General features: G+C 64.7%; 1 protein-coding gene across 1 annotated transcript in view; it reads right to left on the bottom strand.

The window, feature by feature from the left end:
• Positions 1-13,901, bottom strand: part of LOC117644898 (ADP-ribosylation factor-like protein 4C) — a 37,057-nt gene extending 23,156 nt beyond the window's left edge. Inside the window, exon 1 of the mRNA XM_034384608.1 lies at positions 12,838-13,901. Within this exon, the coding sequence (XP_034240499.1) occupies positions 12,838-13,199 (362 nt within the window). The 5' untranslated portion in view covers positions 13,200-13,901. The remainder of the gene's footprint in view (positions 1-12,837) is intronic.
• Between the last annotated feature and the right edge of the window lie 357 nt (positions 13,902-14,258).

Consider the following 14,258-nt stretch of genomic DNA (forward strand, 5'->3'; position numbering starts at 1 on the left):
AGTGGGTCGGAAGACCGGTGGAGGCGGCAAAAATTCTAGACGCGTTTTAAGCTGCACGGTCGCTAACAGGACCCGAACCGGACGTGTGACCCCACCAACGGATTCCTCGTCCGGAGAGCGATCCATTGGCGGGGGGTCACACGTTCGATTCGAGTCCCATTTAGCGACTCTATGTTGTCTATGGCGACTCTGGAGCTCAAAACGCGTCTAGAGTTTTGCCGCCTCCACCGCTTTCTTTGCGTTCAACATTGGCTGCCGATTGCCTATCGAGGCTAATTTGGCGTCGACTAAGACGACGGCGTGTCGAGAGAGTGAGAGAGAGAGCGCCACAGGTGGGTGCTGATCAATACGCCCGAAGCGACGCGCCCACTGAAACCCCCCCCCCCTCTCTCTCTCTCTCTCTCTCTCTCTTGATGCGAAACCTGCAGCGAGGCAACCCCATTCCATCATCATAGGCTGGTCCCAAAGGGCACTACCTCCTCCACCACGGAGCGGGGTAGCGCGCCACAGATTCGCAAACTCCATCTTTTTTCGCGCTCTAAGACGGTGGTGGTTTTGAGGCGCCGTTTGAACCCTTTGAACCGTCCGGATTTCGGCGGCCCACTTCGCGTCACTTCGTGGAGGCGCTAAAGTGCAGCGAGGTGACCCCGAAACAAAGCACTCCGTTTGGCTGCGCGCCCGGCGGGGCGGGGTGGGGCGGGGTGGGGCGGGGCGGAGCGGGGCGGGGCGGGGCGACACGCTGCCCGCGGCTCTCAGGTGGCGGCAGGTGGCGGCAGCACCTCGCCGTCAACACAATACAGTGTACCACCGCGATGCTATCAGGGCATTAATAAGAAGATCGCGGTCAGACGCGCCGCCAGGGCCCGCCGCGGTCGGCGCCAGACTGGCCAGACGCACGCCGTCTCTCTCGCACCCCTCGCGCGCCGCCCTGCGAGTGCGAGAGAGACGGTCAGACGGACACACCGCCGCGCTGCGAGGCTGCGAGGCCCTCGGGGCGTGGAGGAGCATGTGGGGCAGCAAAGGGCATGCGGGACGCCCGCGGCACGCCCGCGGCACGCCGAGACCCCCGCCAGCCTGAACGGCCGGCACGGCCAGCTTGCACCACCAGCGTACTTACAGTCTTACAGTGTGCCTCTCGGGGGGACTTCGCCGCCTCCGTCAGCCTTCGCAAGGCGGCGGCGGCCCCGAATCACAAAGGACCGGCCGGTCGCGTGTGAATTCCCCTTCATAAAAGCGCACACACGCACACACACACGCACACACACCTACACACACGTACGGGTCATGACACCCCAGAGAGTAACCTTTCTCTGTCTAACGTGTCTGCACGCACACACGGTGACGGACAGCTGTGCCGGGCAGCCCACAGGGCAGCCTCCTCGCTGGGAGCGAGTGAGCTGTACTTCGTGTGGTGGTGCACAGGTACAGTACCGGGTTCAAATCGGTCGACCCTGCAGAAAACCCGAGGCCCTCGCCGCCTCTCATACCGACCCATTTCACTTGTTGTTGTTGTTCTAGCTTTTGTTGTTGTTGTTGTTGTTGTTGTCGCGGTGGGGCCCCTAGGCCTCTGGGCCTGGGGGACCGTTGCACGCCGCCTTTACGGCTGGACCCGCGAGAGTGAGGCGGGCAACATCATGGCCGCCGTGAACCCGGCCGGCCTGACCCCGCGGGCCGCACAGCTCACCGCCACACCGCCAAAAACAACAAGAGCGCCCGGATGTCCATGTTGATGTTGTTGTTGTGTCCGCTTCCGGCCATCCCCGTCGCGCCCAATCACACGCATCCATCACGGCTGCCTCGCTCGTCAAACGGCTCTGGTTCGAGTCCCGGCGGCGGCGGCGGAGAGACGCGAAAAACCGCAGCGCAGTGTCTGCAGCACTAATAAGTCGACTGCATTCCCAGTTGTTGTTGTTGTTGTTGCTCCAGGTCCTGCTTCGGCCCTTGCAGTGGCGCGCCGCAGCTTCCGGCCGCCGAGAGTCGAGCGAGGCTTGGCGAGGCTGGCCTAGAGGCTGGCCTGGGCGGCCGGCCGGCTCCCCACATCCGGAGGGAGGATGATAGGATAAAAGCGACTCTAATTGTTGTCTGTCTGCGCGACGCGGCGGCAGTAGGCGGCAGCGCAGACAGAGGCAGCCAGTCGCTGAGATACGCATCGCCGGTCGCCATGGCAACCAAAGCGAAAAAGAGTAAGGGGAGGGGGCACAGCGGGCGTGGAGGCGGAGGCGGACAAAACTCGAGACGCGTTTTGAGCTCCAGAGTCGCGAAACAGGCCTCGAACTGAACGTGTGACCCCACCAATGGATTCCTCGTTTGGAGAGCAATCTATTGGTGGGGTCATACGTTCGGTTCGAGTCCCATTTAGCGACTCTGGAGCTCAAAACGCGTCTAGAGTTTCAGCCGCCTCCACCACCCGCCTCCACCGGTCTTCTGGCGGGCCCCCGCACGCCCGCCGAGGGGCCGCACCGCGACATCTCCGGGACCCGCTCCGAAAAAGCGCGATGGGGTACTTCAGGGTGACCCTCACGGAACGGCGAGGCAGCGGGGGTCGACAACGAACGACGGCGTCCTCGAGAGGCCGTCGAAATAAAGACACAACTTCGGCGAGTGTGCCGGCGAGTAGAGCGGCCCCACGAGGGGCGCGCCCGAAAATGACTCTGGCGAAAGGGGCTCCGGCACGGAGTGGGGGTGTTTGTCGAGGGTTATTACTGGAGCGCCCCGCCCCACCGTCCGGCGCCGCCGTGCTCTTGACGCCCTCCGCGGCGCCCCGCTGCCCCAGTGCACCGCGGCCATGGCGGCGCGCGTCCGAGAGGGCAGGGCGCCCCGGACGCGGCCCCCGCCGCGCCGCCGCGCTCGGCAGTGCTGTGCGCCGTGGCCGCCGTGCGCACTGACACGATTGTAGTGGGAAGTTTCTCAAGCGCGGCCCGGCCTGGCCTGGCCCGGCCCAGGACCGCCCGGCGCGGCACTAGGCGCGGCCCTAGAGGACCGCCCGGCCGCCCCCGCCTGCCGCGCCTTGCGCCACCACGCCTACACTGCTAGAAAGGGCCGCGCCACACAGTGGCCCAGAAGACCGGTGGCGGCGGACAAAACTCTAGACGCGTTTTGAGCTCCAGAGCCGCTAAACAGGACGCGAACTGATCGTGTGACCCCACCAATGGATTCCTCGTTCGGAGAGCAATCCATTGGTGGGGTCGGGGTCACACGTTCGATTCGAGTTCCATTTAGCGACTCTGGAGCTCAAAACGCGTCTAGAGTTTTGGTCGCCTGCGCCAGTCTTCTGGCCCACTGTGCGCCTCACTGCGGCCGACCACCACACCACAAGGCCTGCACCGCCTGCACCGCCAGCTCATCCTGTTAGGGATGATCCTCCACGCCACGCCACGCCACGCCACGCCTGCGACCAAGCACCCCGCCGTTACACCGTTAGGCACCAGCAGGGGGAAGCCACGCCACGTCGCAACGACCCGGTGTTGGCGCCAGCCGGGGAAAACCGCCCCGACCGAGCAGGCAGGCAGCAGGCGGGCAGGCGAGGGCGAAGGGGCCGTGGAGTGAGGCAGGCCAGGGAAGGGGCACGTCGTTTGAATTTCCCGCCCTTCACGGCGGAGCTTCAAGACGCCGGCCCTCTTATCCGGATGCTCGATAAATCACCGCTGGAGCCGCTGATTGCACAAAGCGCACAAAACAGCGAAAAAGAAAAAGAAAACGCCAAAGAGCAGACGGCAGCAGAGCAGCCACCGCCCCCATTGGCCCAGTAACCCAGTCAGTCCAGAGTTGTTCCAAGCGAGGGGTGGCGCGGCGATGGCGAGGCGAGGCGACCTGGCCGAGTAAGCGCCCCGTTCTTTACAGCGGGCAGCTTGGCGGTGGTGGGGTCGCAGCCCCTACACTGACCGCACGCACCGCACAGTGGGCCAGAGGACGGGCGGAGGGGGTCAAAATGCCAGATGCGCTTTGAGCTCCAGAGTCACTAAATGCTCCTCGAACCGAACGTGTGACCCCATCAATCGATTGCTCTCCGAACGAGGAATCCATTGGTGGGGTCACACGATCGGTCCGCGTCCTGTTTAGCGACTCTGGAGCTCAAAACGCGTCTGGAGTTTTGGCCGCCTCCGCCGGTCCTCTGGCCCACTGCGCGCCGCCACCGTCAGAAACGGCCGCGGCCGGCACCTCGAGGAGCATGCGAAGAAGCGCGATACCCATCGGACAAAACGGCGAGCTAACAGTCGTGGGAAAAAACACGGCGGCGAGGTGATACCATCATCGGGCAGGGTCCACGGCCACACCGCAGACGCGCAGCGCCGAAACAGCGACCTCTCGCCCCACATCGACACACTCATCGAGCTATCGAACTCGAAGCCCCTTTGTTTTGGCCGCCGATCACAACGTACGGGAGGCGTTGGCGCGTCTGGTTCACACCGCCGGTGGACCGCCGGGTGGCGGTGGCGGTGCATGCGCGTTGCGTCAGCGCGTCAGCCTCGCCTTATCTCTCTCTCGCACATCGGTTCACTTGAAATGTCACAACCTGGTCCCTCTCCCAGCAGCTCCCAGGCACTGCGGCACTGCCACGCGCTCCATGACGAGGCCAGCACGTATTGTCCCGGTCCGCGGCCCCGCCATGTACCCACAGTGGGCCAGAAGACCGGTGGAGCGGCCAAAATTCTAGACGTGTTATGAGCTCCAGAGTCGCTGAATGGCACGAGAACCGAACGTGTGACCCCACCAATGGATTCCTCGTTCGGAGAGCAATCCATTGGTGGGGTCACACGTTCGATTCGAGTCGCATTTAGCGACTCTGGAGGTCGAAATGCGTCTAGAGTTTTGGCCGCCTCCACCGGTCTTCTGGCCCACTGTTGCTGCCTTGCCCCCGAAACCGAGCCCCCGCTTCGTGACCGGGTCCTGCAGGCCGACTCCGAAAACTCTCTGTCTCTCTCGCACCCGGCCGGGACGCCCCACGAGTGCGAGCGAGACAGACAGACACGGTTCAGAACCAGCCTCCTGGGAAAAGTACACGACAAACGACACGCGCCGAGTTTGGGGTCGCCCGCCGCTTCATTTGTGGCGCGTGCCGCTCCGTCTCTCTCGCACCGCCGCGATACGCCAGCACGCCTCGCGAGAGCGAGAGAGAGAGCGAGAGAGAGAGAGAGAGAGAGAGAGAGAGAGAGAGAGAGAGAGAGAGAGAGAGAGAGAGAGAAGAGAGGGCGCGACGGAGCGAGATCGTGACCCGCACCACTCCATCACGCTACTTCACTGTAAATTCTAGCGCAGGTAACACGCCCGCTACATGCGACCCGAACTAAGGAAGGGAACCACTGGGGAACCACAACTAGGGAACCGGCGCGTTTCTCGGATGCCCAGCCAGGCCAGGCGGGCCAGCAGACTGATTCCGGGAGTCGTTTTCTGTCTCTCTCGCACGCATGCGGTGAGCCGAATACGTAGGTTTACGAGAGAGGCAGAGCAACGAAGACGACTCTCGGAATCAGTCTGCAGCGGGTCGCCGCCCAAGTTCCGCCTTTCTTCAGTGTAAGTACTTCTCGGAGCGCCGCCAGAATCCCCCTTTCCCAGCGCCTTTTTCGTTTTTACAGTGTGCAAATCGCCGGCAGCCCTGCGGTGCCCTGCGGTCGCCGGCGGCCGTTTGCGAGATGTTGACCCCGAAAATGCTAGTGTAGTGGTGAGTCGCGACGACTTTCGTCAAGTTTACGGAGCGCAGCGGCGGAGCGGCGGTCGTCGGGACGCGACGCACAGTGGGCCAGAAGACCGGCGGAGGCGGCCAAAACTATAGACGCGTTTTGAGCTCCAGAGTCGCTAAATGGGACTCGAACCTAACGTGTGACGCCACTAATGGATTCCTCGTTCGGAGAGCAATCCATTGGAGGGGTCACACGTTCGGTTCGAGTCCCATTTAGCGACTCCGGAGCTCAAAACGCGTCTAGAGTTTTGGCCGCCTCCACCGGCCTTCTGGCCCACTGTTCGGCGCCGCCAGACTGCCGACGCAGCTCGACGCCGCGGCGCTCCGCGACTAGACGGCCAGACGCTCCACTCGCGCGGTGCGCTTTGCTTCCGAAACTACCGCTGCACTTTTTTCGCCGCAGTTCCCGCTTCCCGGCGCGGCGGCGGTCGGCGCCGTTCCGAGAATCCGATACACGCCGCGCAGCCAGCGCAGCGCCGTCCCGACTCGACGGGAGCTTTCGGGGCGGCGACCGAGGGCCTGCCCGCCCTGCCCGCCCGACCCGGCGCCCTTTCCGAACGGACAAAACTTCAGGCGCGTTTTGACCTCCAGGTCGGCCAGAAGCGACTCAAACCAATCAATATACTGCCCGTCGAACGGCGAATCCTTCCGCTCTCCGAGGTTTGGACTCGAGTCGAGGAGAACTGCACCGCGGTCAGAACGTTTCCAGAGTAAAAGTGCCCTTCCGGCCGCCGCCGCCACCGCCGGGAGTCGAACCCGCGCCACAATACCGCTGTCTGATTGGCCGGTAGGCAGTCAGGCACGCTGCAGAGCTGCAGGCACGCGGCCGCAGTCAGTGGCTCGCCCCCACCCGCCGCCCTGACCCACTTCCCTCGCGCAAGATATCATTTGTGACACGGGAAGGGAAGGGCCCCCCGGGGCCGAGGGGGCCTGCCGGGGCCTGGGAGGGGGAGGGGGGGGGCGTGGGGCGAGGTGGAAACCAGCGTATTAGCCCTTCCCTGGGCGATATGAGGCCAGGAAGGGGCGGATAAAGGTGGTGGCTTCGACTACTACGCCCGCCTCGCCCGCCTCGCCTGCCAGACCGCGTGCGGGGGAGTAAGTCGCACACGCCGCCCCGCCCCAACCGCAGCGCGCAATTCACTCCGTTTAGCAGCACACAGCGCACTGCGCTGCCATACGCACGCCGAGCCATGCCGCCTCAGTCCGGGGGACCTAAGCCTGATCAGGCTAAGTGAATAGAAGCCACTGCCCTGCCGGTGGGGAGGTCACGAGAGGACACACACACACACACACACACACACACACACACACACACACACACACACACACACACACACACACACACACACACACACACACGCACACACACAGTCGCGCAAACAAAAAGAGCTGCGACTCCCGAAACAAAACGACAAGCGAGATCACTTTAAATTAGCGGTCCGTGTGCGACGAGATAACGCCCCCCCTCCCCCCTTTTTCGAGCGTGCAGTACGCACACCCCAGGAAGCTCCCTCGCTCTCCCCTTCCCAGCGGGATCGTCAAAAAAGGGGGACATCGCGAAGGGAGGGGCCCCCGGGGGGGTCTTCCCTCACCGTCCTCGTGCGTGCATGCGGCCCGCGGTTGACTCTGTGTGTGTGTGTGTGTGTGTGTGTGTGTGTGTGTGTGTGTGTGTGTGTGTGTGTGTGTGTGTGGTAGTGTCCGTTCCCAGCCGGGGCGTGTGGGAGCGAGTTCGCGCCCGCGTCCGGCCGGCCAGACGCGGAAAGAGAGGGGGTGGGGGGCTACAAAAAGAGACGCCCGTAATTTCGGTACCATGCCGTGCGAAGTAAGTGTCGCGTCAGCACCCGCGGCAACACAACGAGCATTCATACTACGTACTAACACAGGTGCACACGCGCCCGGAAGGCGCTAGCAGAGCCTTCTACTCGAGCAGGAGGAAAATCTGGCGGGTGCTTGCGGCATAGCTTGCTGCGCAAATGAGGCCACTTGGCCACTTTTCGAGAGGAGACCTGCAGCATACGCGCTGCGCCGCAAGAGGAAGAGGGACGATCAGAATTGGAGGAAAAGTGGCGGAAAATGAAAAAGTCGATTAAAACGGCCATGGGCGAAGATAGTCATCTTAATGAAACGAGCAGTCAAAATACGACCGCGGAGGCTGGGCCGGGCCGGGTTGGGTTGGGCTGGGCTGGGCCGGGCCGGGCGTCAGGCCCTGGCCGGCTGACCCGGGCGACCCGCCGCGCCCTCCAAACTCGAATTAGTCATTTCAAGGCTGCAGCACCACGCCCCGGCCGCGCATTCTTGCACCTCGCGCTGTCCGTCTGTCTGTCTGTCTGTCTGTCTGTCTGTCCGTCCGTCCCGCAAGCGCCGCCATTACAGTGGAATGCGGCCCCGATGCCGCGATGCCCCGATCCGCGGCGGACGCGTATATTTATTAGTGTCACTCGCCGCGACACGGGCCAGTGCGTGCAGGCACACTGGCTGGCTGGCTGGCTGGCAGGCACCGCGCAGCACCGCGACCAACATCGCGGCAACCGAGTCCGCCATCCAGCGGCGGCAGCGGGATTCGAACCGAGGCCGAAGCACCGTCGATTATTTAAGACTCCGTCGCGCTCCTCGTGACAGACGCCAGCCGTGTCCGCGCCGTGCCCTCTGCCGTCTCCATGGCAACGCGGGCGAGCGGACGGACAGACAGGCGGACGGACAGACGGGCGGCGGCGAGGCGCAACTATCCGCGGACTCGGTGCGGACAATGACCGGTGGCGTGGCGTGGCGTGGCGTGGCGTGGCGTGGCGGGCCGGAGGAGAGGACGCAGCGGACCACGGCGCCGCCTGGCACGCCACGCCTGGCACGCCAGACACGGCCAGGGAGGGGAAACCTTGGCCTAGGGGCTTTTCCTGGTTCCGCGCCTCTTCCAGTGCCGTGCCTCGTCTTCCAGTCCGCCAGTGTGCCCGCCCGGCACCTGGAATTGGAGAAAACGGCGACAGGACCACACGCTCACGTGCAGCCCGGCCCCGTCTGCGTTCCGCGAATAGTAAGTGGCCGTCCTCTCGATGCGCGCAGCCTTCTGTGAATCCGCGGCGCGGACACCGGCCGCGTGTCGCCGCACAGTGGGCCAGAAGACCGGTGGAGGCGGACAAAACTCTAGACGCGTTTGGAGCTCCAGAGTCTCTAAACAGGCCTCGAACCGAACGTGCGATCCCACCAATGGATTCCTCGTCCGGAGAGCAATCCATTGGTGGGGTCACACGTTCGGTTCGAGTCCCATTTAGCAACTCTGGAACTCAAAACGCGTCTGGAGTTTCGGCCGCCTCCACCGGTCTTCTAACCCACTGTGCATCGTCTCTCTCGCACCCGCACGCGATGGACCACGAGCGCGAGAGAGACAGAGCACAGCACTCGCTCCGCGCAGCTCCGCGTAAACAGCGTGAATCACCCGCAGGGCCCGCAGGCGGAGGATGGCCGGTCGCTCTGTCTCTCTCGCACTCGTGCGGACCCCACGGGCCGGCCCATGAGTGCGAGAGAGACGGAGCGACGCCCCTAGCAACGCGCCGGAATCGAACCGGAGTCCCAGAGCGCGCCGAGCGAGCCGTTCGTTTCGCCGCGGCCGCGACAAGCACGCAAGTGGCGGCCCGCCGCGGTCCAGATGCGCGGTTGCTCGCGGGGCACGGCACTGTGGGGCACGGCGCACAGTGGGCCGGAGGCGGACAAAACTCCAGACGCGTTTAGAGGTCCAGAGTCGCTAAACAGGCCTCGAACCGAACGTGTGACCCCACCAATGGACTCCTCGTTCGGAGAGCAATCCATTGGTGGGGTCACACGTTAGTGTTCAGCCCCATTTGGCGACTCTAGAGCTCAAAACGCGTCTAGAGTTTCGTCCGCCTCCACCCGTCTTCTGGCCCACTGTGCGGCGGGCACGGCCAAGCCTTCCCGACCGCAGAACAAAACGGGGCCCATACACACGCGCTGGCTGGGCTGCGCGCTGCGCGCTTCGCCTGGGAATACTACCAGTGTACTACTCCGAGCACCGTTCGCCGATCATGAGCGCGGGAAAAAAATAAAATCATAAAAAGCAAGGCGCCGATCGCGACGGTGTGGTGGAAACTTTCCAGGGCCGCAAAAGGGAACTGTCGTGAGAAATTTTTGAATTTGGAAAGGGTGGTGATTCTTGGCAGACAGACAGACAGACAGACCTACAGCAGACAGACAGACAGACCTACAGCAGACAGACAGACAGACAGACAGACAGACAGACAGACAGACAGACAGACAGACAGACAGACAGACAGACAGACAGACAGGCGGACGTGCGTGGTTCCGTCTTATTTGTCGGGCCGCCACCCTGTAAAATAAAGTAGTTTATCGGCGGGTGACGCACAGCAGCGTGGCGGCCTGGTGCGGCCTGGTGCGGCCTGGACGCGGCGTGGCGGGTTCGGTTGCGATTAGGCCCGTGCGTGCGAGTCTTGTCTGTCCCTGTCTGTCCGTCGGGCCGTCGGGCCTCGGTCCGGGCCTTGGCCCCAACGCCCCGCCGCCCCGCCACCTCGCCGCAGTGCGGTCCAAGGTGACGCAGTGCACGGTGGAGCGCGGAGCGGAGCAGCGCGGCGCTAACAAAAAGCAGTGTATCCACTTTCACAAAAGCGGCCGCCAGCAGCGCCCCTGGCGGCAAGCCGTTGGCAAGCTTGAGTCAAGCGAACGGCCCCAAACGGCCGTCCGTCCGCGCGGACATCTCGCATGACGCGGCGCTGCTGGGAACGCCGTCAGGACGCCGTCAGGGACAAGGACCGTCCCGCTGGTGCCAAAAAACACAAGTCCGTGGGTCCGCCGCGGCGGCGGCCTTACGGGCGGGCCCCTTGAACCGCCGCAGTGCCGCGCCGCGACGAGGCGGCTTTCTCCAACACGCCTCTGGTGCGGCGCCACGCCCTGCCGCCCTGCCGCCCTGCCGCCAGCGGTCCAGGCGTCCCGGCCGTCGCGGAGTCCAGAGGGCAAGCACCTCCGCGGCGCGCGATTCAAAATCGCCGTCGCCGACGCGAGCGAGGACACTGCCTACACTGTAGGCTTGTACAGTGTGCTGGCTGGCGTCGACGGCGTGGGCAGGCCGCGCCGCCGCCACCCTCCTCCGCACCTTGCAGCGCAGCGGCGTGATGCAGTCGGGGGCCGGACCGGCCGGCCGACGAGGGGCATGTCCTCTGGTCACTTTCACCGGGCGGGCCGCGGGCCGGGCCGCACGACCGCCATGTCGCGGGTTGCGGGTTCAAACCCCGCTGCCTTTATACTTTCTGCCGTTCCCTCGCCTTGACGCCGCACTGCGCGGTCCAGAGCGGACCGGAACGCTCTGGCTTCTGGCGGCCGGAGATGGGCCGAACCGCGAAGCACGCCAAGCGCGGCCAGGACCTTGGGCCTTGGGCAGACCTCGGCGAATCCGTTCCGCCCCAGCCTGGAGGCGCCTGGAGGCGCCTGGAGGTTGCCGTCCACGGCAGTCCCGCGCCGCCGACTCGCTCAGGCCCAGACAGACCTCAATTTGCGTTAGATAACCATATACAGTGCCGGGGCGCGGCCATGGCGCGGCCGGCCCGCGAGTTGACCCGTTCATGGGCTGCGCTGGGCTGGGCGCTGCGCTGGGCGCGCCGCTTGCACAACAACGCCTTTGCGACTCACTTGAGGAAGAGGCGCGCTCCACCATTATCATAAGACGGAAGAGAGCAACTACCACGCCGAGGTGCCCCGCCAGCCCCGCCAGCCCCGCCAGCACGCGCCGCCGCCTCCACGTACCTGCACCGTCAACGCAGTGTTGCGGCGCCGCGCCCGCCGCGCGTGCCTGCCAATGAAATGCACCTTGCGGCGCCGGCGTGGGCGTGGCGAGGCGTAGCCGAGATCGCTGGCGGGTCAAACCGCGAGGCAAAAGGTCGCGGGTTCGAAAGCCCACGCCCTGTCGAGTATTTTCTAGAGACCCTCCCGTCAGAGATGCGCAAGCCAGCGCTTGGTAGTCCCGTGGAGTCAAAGGCACCCTGAGTCAGGCTAGCGGGCGACCGCCGTATACCTGCTGTGCCGCACCAGATGCTGACCTGCGTAGCCTCGCGCGGGGCGAATTCGGGCTTCCCGCTCCGCATGGGACTACCAATCGTCTGTGATTGGCTGAGAGGGCCCCCCCTTGCGCATCTCTGACGGGAGGGTCTCTAGTATTTTCCCGTGGTCCACGGCCCCGCCGAGGCGTCGCGTCGAGGGGGGCACTACACTGGCAGGGTGGGGGTGAATCGGATCAGCCCTAATTGCATGGCGACCCCCGCGTGCCCCTCGCTACCCCAAAGCTTCCCCCTTCCCCCGCAGACAAGCCGCGACTGCAAGCCGAGACAGTCGTCTGCCCGCAAAACCGTTACATTATGGAGGTGGGCGGGCTGGCAGGGCTGGCAGGGCTGGCGTCGCCGGGACGGTCCGCCCGTCTACGCCCGTCTCCTGTCGCCACTGTTCATTCCTCACTCAGCCTTCCCATTCCTAGACGAACGGCAGACAGACAGACAGACAGACAGACAGACAGACAGACAGACGGACAGACAGACAGACAGACAGACAGACAGACAGACAGACAGACAGACAGACAGACAGACAGACAGACAGACAGACAGACAGACAGACTGACAGACAGACAGACAGACAGACAGACAGACCGTTCGTCCGGCGATGTGGATTTATGGAAATAGAAGGCAGGACGCGGCCCTAGCGGGGCCATGGCGCCGGGGGTGTGGCTGGAAAAGGCTGGAGGCAGCAAGAGACGCGCCGCCGTCGCCGCCCAGCGTCGCCGTTAGTCGGCCGGCGCGGGTTCGATTACCGGCGGCGGCGCGTTTTTCGTCTTCCTAGCCGGCGGGCCCGGCCTCTAGGCCCGGCCAGTCCCACGACTGCAACACGCGTAAGGCTTACAGCGTGCTTACAGCGTGCTTACAGCGAGCCGGCCGATTGTAAGGTAATGCGGGCCTCATTGTCCCGGACGGCGATTACGGCCAGCCGGTCGCGACGACCGCCAGACCGCCAGTCCATCGCCGCGACGTCGCCGCGACGTCGCCGGGAGGCGGGGCAGTCTCACGCCCGCAAAAAACGGCGAGCCGCGGCCCTGGGATTCGAACCCGCGTCCGTGTGACGCTGCTGAAACGAAAGGACAGAGAGAGGGGACGTACTTTGCGGTTCTGACGAGCTCCATCTTGGCCTCCTCCATGCGCTCCACGTCGACGCTGTCCAGGACGAAGACGATGCCGTCGGTGCAGCGCGTGTACGACTTCCACAGCGGCCGCAGCTTCTCCTGGCCGCCGACGTCCCACACCAAGAAGTTGATCCCCTTGGCCTTGCCGGACTGGCAGCGCACCTTCTCGCAGTTGAAGCCGATGGTGGGCACCGTGTTGAGGTACTGGTCGAACTTGAGGCGGTACAGGGCCGTCGTCTTGCCGGCCGAGTCCAGCCCCAGCATGACTACGTGCAGGGTGCCCTGCGTGGACGGCAGCGCGTCCAGGAGCGACGAGTTCTTGCCCATGTTGGCGCCCATCACCCACACTGGCAAGGAGCTCACGTCGCGGTGCTGGCGGGCGCGGCGGGCGCAGCGACGGCGGGCATAGCACCGTCTATGTTTATCCCTTCGCAGGGGGTGCACAGCGCGGCCAGGCACGGCCAGGCACACTGCGCCGTGGACTGCAGTGGACGGCGGGCTATTTCGGTGGACTTGCCGAAGCGGCCGAGCAGCCAAGCGGCCCAGCTGGCGCGGATTATGATGTTTTGAGAACGAGATGCACTGTGGCACACTGTGGCGGGCACCCACCCTCCCAGCTCAACTCAGGTAAAAGCGGGGAGTGGGCCAGTCCCGAGAAATACACTGCTCGCTTTTAAAAGGCCGAAATTAAACTTGGGCTCACTCTCACTGTTGTCACGTGGTCGGCCACCACTCCAGTACACTGTCACACGACACTGCCACTTGCAGGCTGGCGCTAACGGCCTCGGACACACACACAATCACGCACACACTAGCACAAAGTGTATCCACAGCGTTGGCGGGTGGCTTCAAATCCAGGGGTACCACACGCCGCTGTCCGGGTCGGAGCGCGGAACACTCGAGCAGCCGCGTGCCGACGCGGTGACACGCACCACACACGCACGCCGAAGGCCGAAGCTCGCTGTCCTGCAGCCAGGCTAACCCCGTCGCGGGCGAGCCATTTCGGCGAGGAGCGAACGTGTGGCCCCCTCCGCAGCCAACGAGATACTGGCTGGCTGCCCTGGCGGGGCGGCGGGGGGCCGCGGCAGCGCGGAGCAGCTTCCCCCGCCGCCGCCCGCCCCTCTACCCGCCCCTCGCCCGCCGCGGCCGACTCAAGTTCGGCTCCCCGCCGCCGGAGCGCTAGCTGTCGCGGCGGCCGAACGCAACAGCTTGCGTTGCCAACCTCCGCGCGACAAATCCCGCCGTTTCCCGCGTGTGTCGTCAACCCGGGTGCACCCCGAACACCCCGCACCGCGACCCCGGCTCCGGGAACACCAGGCACCCCTCTGCGGCGACGCCACGCCCCGCGGCCCGCGGGTCAGGTTCGGACTTTGGCGTTGCAAGGTTTGCCGCCCACGC

Source organism: Thrips palmi, unplaced genomic scaffold, assembly GCF_012932325.1.
Source record: "Thrips palmi isolate BJ-2018 unplaced genomic scaffold, TpBJ-2018v1 HiC_scaffold_18, whole genome shotgun sequence".
NCBI classification, from domain to species: Eukaryota; Metazoa; Arthropoda; class Insecta; order Thysanoptera; family Thripidae; genus Thrips; species Thrips palmi.